The following is a 6,822-nucleotide window of genomic DNA, read 5'->3' on the forward strand; positions in this document are numbered from 1 at the left end:
GCCAAGACTCATGATGAGGCTCAGGGAGTGAGATTTTTTTAAGTTGTGAGAAAAAATCCTGGGCTGTCACAGGATTTGAACCCAAGACCCTGGGGTTGGAAGGCAAGCATCTTTACCACCAAACTACATCTCCACTTCAATAGTGTAATACAATTTTAATAGCATACATTATATTCTGATAGCAGCCTGTCTGCATCATCTTAACATTTATTTAACAAGAAATGAAAATAATATAATTTGTTTAGGTTCGTCTAGATACGTTTGCTTTGATTTGCGATACAAAGAAAACTGCAGAAGTCTTGACTGATTGCGATTTTGATCTGATTAAATTCTTTCTACCGTACAACCTGAGCAGCCACTTACCATCCTTTAGGCAGCAGTTGATGATGTTAATAAAAAAGGTAATACCAGGATGAACATTACTGTTGAATTTATGTTTGTAGTATTGATAAATAACATTTAACTTGACGGTCTGTTTTGTGAATGCTTACCATGGTGAGAATTGCTTAAAATATGGCCCACTACAATGGACCTGTCTCTTATACACATCTAGATGTGTATAAGAGACAGGGGCAATCTTGTTGATGTGATGGCTAAGGACCACTTAAAACAAATGATTGACAGCAGCAGTGATGATTGGCATTTCACCTGGATTGACAGCCTCCTGCATGCACTGCACACCTGTCCACCAATTCAACATAAATCATACATCATGCAGGTGAGTTCATTTATTCTGCCTTCCATAGACAGAAATTGTTTAAGGGACCTGTAGTTTTCAACCTTAAATATTTTCTTTAAAATTATATAATAATTTATAAATTGGTATAAATTGTAGAGATGTTTAACTTCCTTCAGGCTGGCCAAAGGTTGTGCACTCTAAATAATCATGGCCTGCAATCACTAGTAAATGAACTTATGGATGATAAATTCCCAATTGGTGAGGTATGATTCTTTCTAAGTTTATGAAACAGAAACAGACCTTTATTGATTTTATTTTATTTTCAGGTGACACTTCCAAAACTTATGAAATGTAATCCTTCAAGTGTCCAGTACATTATTGAAACACTGCAGAGTAGTAAGTGGGAACACCTGGATGTCCAGGGCATAAAGTCCCCGGATGTTAAGTTATCAAAGTCTATGGTTCCCCAAATCATATCACCTCTGGATACCCAAGGCATGATGCCCCTGGATGTAAGAGAGACCGATCTTCTGAATGCTGAGAAAAAGAGACCCGAAAATGTTCAGGGCATGAGACCTCTTGATACTCAGGGCTCAAAACACATAAATGCTCAATCCTCAAAGCCCCTGGATATACAGGGAAGCTGGCCCCTGGATGCTCAGGCCTCAAAGTCCCTGGATTATAAGGGTATGCGGCTCTGCATGCTCATGACGTGTTTAAAGACAGCTAGGGCCTCAAACATTACCATTACTGAGTTTGAAGATGATGAACAAGGTGACGAGATGTGGCATGGACTTGTTGGAAGAACAACGATCAAACAAGCTTTGTGTCACAAGAACAATCAGGTTATTTGTTATTCCATAATGTTTATCCACATTCAAAATTAACAATTTTCAAGACCATTTTTTTAGAGGGTGATCCTTCCAACATATCTTAGAAAGTTGACTGATATTTTGCTCCCCTCTTAAATAAATGAAATAATGTGATCATCAGCCAAGACTCATGATGAGGCTCAGGGAGTGAGATTTTTTTAAGTTGTGAGAAAAAATCCTGGGCTGTCACAGGATTTGAACCCAAGACCCTGGGGTTGGAAGGCAAGCATCTTTACCACCAAACTACATCTCCACTTCAATAGTGTAATACAATTTTAATAGCATACATTATATTCTGATAGCAGCCTGTCTGCATCATCTTTACATTTATTTAACAAGAAATGAAAATAATATAATTTGTTTAGGTTCGTCTAGATACGTTTGCTTTGATTTGCGATACAAAGAAAACTGCAGAAGTCTTGACTGATTGCGATTTTGATCTGATTAAATTCTTTCTACCGTACAACCTGAGCAGCGACTTACCATCCTTTAGGCAGCAGTTGATGATGTTAATAAAAAAGGTAATACCAGGATAAACATTACTGTTGAATTTATGTTTGTAGTATTGATAAATAACATTTAACTTGGCAGTCTGTCTTGTGAATGCTTACCATGGTGAAAATTGCTTAAAATATGGCCCACTGCAATGGACTATTCAATTAATTTCAAGGGAAGTGCCATGAAAAAAATTTTGTGTATAAATCCATTCATTTAAGTATCTGTCCTACAGTCCTGAACTTTCCAACATCACCTTGAGTGAATTTTCTTGATGTAATGAGTTATGATGCTTTTGTTTTTTCTCCTGTGACTGAGGGAATAATTTTACTTTGAGAAAAAATGTGGGACTGTGTTATGCTCTGTCCAGATTATTAAGTTTTCTTTGACAAAAAACTGTTGTATGCCCATATATAGACATGACGTGCCTATATATGGTCATGATGTGATGTCATCATGACCATATTTAGGTATGTCACATGTTTGTCAAGTAAGATGTGATAATGTAATGTAATGTAGTGGGATTTGGTATAGCGCATTATACCGAAGTCTCAATGCGCTGGTGATGTGTGGACTAGGAACTCAATCAATGACTTTCTTCGCCCCTAAGGGTCCCTTCATGTCTGTGCTACCCGGTAACCTGTCTCTTATACACATCTAGATGTGTATAAGAGACAGCACTCCTACTCGTCTCGAAGGATGTACTGGGTTCTTTATAGTGCACACGAGCCATTGTATACACTGGGCCTACGGTTTATAGTCCTTATCCGAGAAGACTTGTTCTACCACCAGAACCATAGGTGAGCGTGCCGTACGAACCAGCGCCGATATTATGGCTATAGCTTGCGGCGCCCCTGCTAACCGCTCGGCCATTCGACTCACCACAGATAGTCTGTACAGGGCTTGGAGCTTTGTCTACACTATCAAATTTTATGTGTAAAAAAAAATGTGATGTGCCCATATATGGGTGTGATGACGTCTAATCACATATTATCAAATTGTATCAAAAAAAGTTGAACGTGTTCAACTCTTATGTTCCATCACATTTTACTTGACACTTTTTTGATGAAATTTGATAGTGTAGACAAAGCTTTAGACTTGCACAGTGGCAACGCTATGAGGGCTGAAGCTAGGGCATTGGGCTTCCAATTGAAAGATTGGTGGGTCATGTCAGAGACGGGTCTCTTGTGTCTGACCTGTGTCCTTGTGCAAGTCGTTTTATTTAAATTTTGGGGCTCTATCTGACATTTTTTTTTTCAGCTTCTAATAAGGCTACAAGACAGTGGCAGACTCCATTACAAGAACTCTAAGACAACAAACTGCCCCAGCCAATCAGAGGCAGCCAACAGGATACATGCATATAAGGTGAATGCATTAGCAAAATAAAATGTCAATGTCTTTATTCTTGTGTTGTCCTTATGCTCTGTCCAGATTCTCAAATTTTGTTTGACAGATATTGTTGTATGCCCATACATAGTCATGAGGTGCCCATATATGGTCATGGTGTGATGTCATCATGACCATATTTAGGCATGTCACATTCTTTTGTCAAATAAAATTTGATAGTCTAGTCTAGATTGGTTTCATAGATTTGATTTATTAATTTTATTCTGAGTAACCGAGTGCCTATTTAAAAATGTGAACAGTTCTCCATCTTTCATTGTTTTCATTTGGCTGAACCCCTACTTTTTTAGAAACCTCCCCCAATCCCCCCCCCCCCTTCTCTGATAGATCATAACACCTCTCGTTTTGCATTCAAATATCATCAAAAGATGACAAAATTTACCATTTACATGCTGGAATGTTTCAAATCGAGGTGGCTTTGCCCTTTAACTCTACAAAAGTTCTTCTTTTGAACCCCATTAAAGCACCTACTTGCCACAAGCCATCTGGCTCTCAGAAACCCCTTTCACCAGGAGTTCTGTTATGGACCTGTACCCCCATCTACTGCTTTTTGTTAGAGAGTGTAAACTTGCTTGAGCAATTTCAAAATCAATGTTAATGCTTTGTATTGCAGGGCTTTCTGGATTGGTTTGTTGAGCTGCTGTTTTCAGGATTACAGTCTGGTTCCTGTTACTCAACCAGGGTTTCATCACTCTCTGCTCTGTCAATTTTGAGCAAATTTCAGTCTGGTAGGTATATGTTTTTCTCTTTATTTATAGATCTTTATCATGTGCAAGATCCTTCCAATTGAAGACCGCATTTGTGACGGGGTTTCCATGGTCTTAGCAGCTTTTGTCTCTAATTGGAATAATAAAGATAAAAGACATTTAGAGGTGGTATTTAATTGGAGGTGTTTTTATTTTGAGTGTATTAGTTGGAGGAGACACAGACAGATTCAGACACAAGTTAGACAAAACTTATCAACAGACAAATAGACCCACATACCTACCCTCTCATTAGCCTGATTATATTTTGATACGCAGGACACATTTTTGTAAAACATTAGCCATTATATATTTCATTCTTACAACCCTATATCCTTGTCATCATTATTCCTTCTTGAGAATGCCTGATTTTGTTTTAATTAACTTCTCTTGCATTTCTCTTCAGGATGTAGTTGGTATGGTGACAGTATTATATTCAGTCCCAAAAATGTTAAGCTTCTTCTAAGATGTTTTACTGACCCTTATGAAAGTAATAAGGTCATGGCCTTTAACCTCTTGGTTCCACTTACTCAAAAACAGCTTGGAATGCAGGTAATTAATGTATGTTTACTGGTAAAAACAAATGAAGAAGTAGTCTTTACTAATGAGCAAATATCTGGAGAAGCTATTGTATATTGTTCTTCTTAGTGTGGTTGTTGGATGTGATAATAAGTTTGATATCTCAAACTTACAGACTTAGCACCATGACAAAATGATAGAGCGTATTATTGTTGGTGTTTGTGTGATTATTAAAATTACTCATTTAAATAAAATACAAAAAAATTAGACTGTTTCCAGATCATGATAATTAATTGATAGTTTTTTTGTGGTGTTTTAAATTAAAATTTTTAATTGGAATTCATAATCGTTCCTCAGGACCTTGGACGGCTGAATACCTTATATAAAGTTGCTATTGAGCTTGGATGCAGCACACGTCCGCACAATTGCGAGACTGCTTCGTTCATGCTACGGTTCCTCAGCAGACAGCTTGAACCTGCTATTAAGCATAGCTCCAGTTACCATGACAATTTACAAGGCATTGTGGGAGATATGCTTAATTCCTTATCAGAGCAAGTGGAGGTTGCGAACAGAAGGTTGATAGAAGCGGCAGGGACAAGACCGATGTACGGTGTTCTTCATTGTGTACGAGAGCTAATAGAAGACGTGAATTTTCAGTAAGTAACACTTAAAATGGACCAATCTACTAAGCCACACCCCTTGGATATTGTTTCTAGGGAGTGGCATAATAACTATGAGGTATCACTGGCTAAGACCTGGGCCCTAGACCTTAAAGGGCCAGTGATTTTTTTTAGGCTTTTTTGCCCATACCTTGGCCAAGCTGGACCTTTTTAAGGGGCACTAATGTGTAGATAAACATCAAAATACTTCCTTAAAACATTGATCACACCAAAGAGATCTGGGCTTTTTCTTTCATGCTAGTAGGGCCCCGAAGAAGATTTAGCCATGGGCTTTGGACTACTGCTGTACAAAGGTTCCACAAAGTGAAAGCCATAAAAACAAGTTTCTATATTCTATGAGCAACGACAATAAATATGAAATTAAAATCGTACAGTCATAAGCTTTGTGTGTGGAACATGTGATTATAATAATAATAATATGTCGTTCTTATATAGCGCTTCATGCCTTTAGGCCTCTAAGCGCTTCACATTACTATTATTATTATTCCTGGCCCTGCCTATTGAATGGTCTGATATTGGATAGATGCTAAATTTCATTTCAAGTCCATTGTATGTCAGTTATTGAGATTACAATACACTGCCTTCTATAAGTATTTCTCTTTTGCTTCAGATAGAATTTCTCTTTTTTGTAGTGAGCTTACTGTATCAGTGACTGCCAAGTACAAGCAGCTTATTGATAAATTGTTGTTGATGTGTTACCAAGTGGCTGAGGTTGTTTCTCCTGTAGTGTGCAATTCATCACCAGAGGGATATCATCCAGCCAATCAGGAGCGAGATGGTTCAGGTTTGAGATATTTTAGCTTCCACATGTATGCAAAATAGAATTCCTGAAAGAAAAAAATAAATAAGATAAATAAATAAATAATGAATTCTCTTACTCATCGAGCTTCTCCTCTGCTCCCCTCACCCCCATTTTAAGACGCCTAGATATGCTACTCGTGGTTACAGATGCAAAAAGTAAGAACAATAATTCAATCATTCATTCTATATTTTGTAAGTAAGTATATATAAAAAGATACATAACAGATGATGAAATAGTATACATTATAATGATAGAAGTTGAATATAGCTTAACTTTTTACATAATTTGGCAATGTCTTTTTAGTAGTTAATCATATATATATTTTTTAATGCTTAGTTATATCAGGAACACCATAAATTTCTACCAGCCTTTTTTTTATTGACTAAAAAAAGTTTAATACTGTACAAATATTCATTTCAAGATTGCCTTGGCTTCTCTTCAGATGTTCCACAGATTGATGATGTTGCAGCAGTTGAACCGACCTTTGGGTCAAATGTGTTAAATGTGACTCCGCAAGCACTATTGGTCTGTTGCTGGCGTAGCATGAAAGAGGTGTCGCTGACGTTAGGCAAGATATCGCAACAGCACGAAAAAAGCCAGACACTTTTGAGTCAACAACAAGTATGGG

General features: G+C 37.4%; 1 protein-coding gene across 1 annotated transcript in view; it reads left to right on the top strand.

The window, feature by feature from the left end:
• Positions 1-6,822, top strand: part of LOC117121211 (thyroid adenoma-associated protein homolog) — a 21,178-nt gene that overhangs the window by 12,521 nt on the left and 1,835 nt on the right. The window contains exons 16-25 of the mRNA XM_033266336.1: positions 256-401; positions 554-718; positions 1,006-1,524; positions 1,917-2,072; positions 3,307-3,411; positions 4,064-4,178; positions 4,600-4,745; positions 5,070-5,368; positions 6,025-6,176; positions 6,637-6,815. Coding sequence (XP_033122227.1) covers positions 256-401; positions 554-718; positions 1,006-1,524; positions 1,917-2,072; positions 3,307-3,411; positions 4,064-4,178; positions 4,600-4,745; positions 5,070-5,368; positions 6,025-6,176; positions 6,637-6,815 — 1,982 coding nt within the window. The remainder of the gene's footprint in view (positions 1-255; positions 402-553; positions 719-1,005; positions 1,525-1,916; positions 2,073-3,306; positions 3,412-4,063; positions 4,179-4,599; positions 4,746-5,069; positions 5,369-6,024; positions 6,177-6,636; positions 6,816-6,822) is intronic.

This window comes from Anneissia japonica, unplaced genomic scaffold (genome assembly GCF_011630105.1).
Source record: "Anneissia japonica isolate Jap-2015-1 unplaced genomic scaffold, ASM1163010v1 scaffold106_len93372_cov127, whole genome shotgun sequence".
Lineage (NCBI taxonomy): Eukaryota > Metazoa > Echinodermata > Crinoidea > Comatulida > Comatulidae > Anneissia > Anneissia japonica.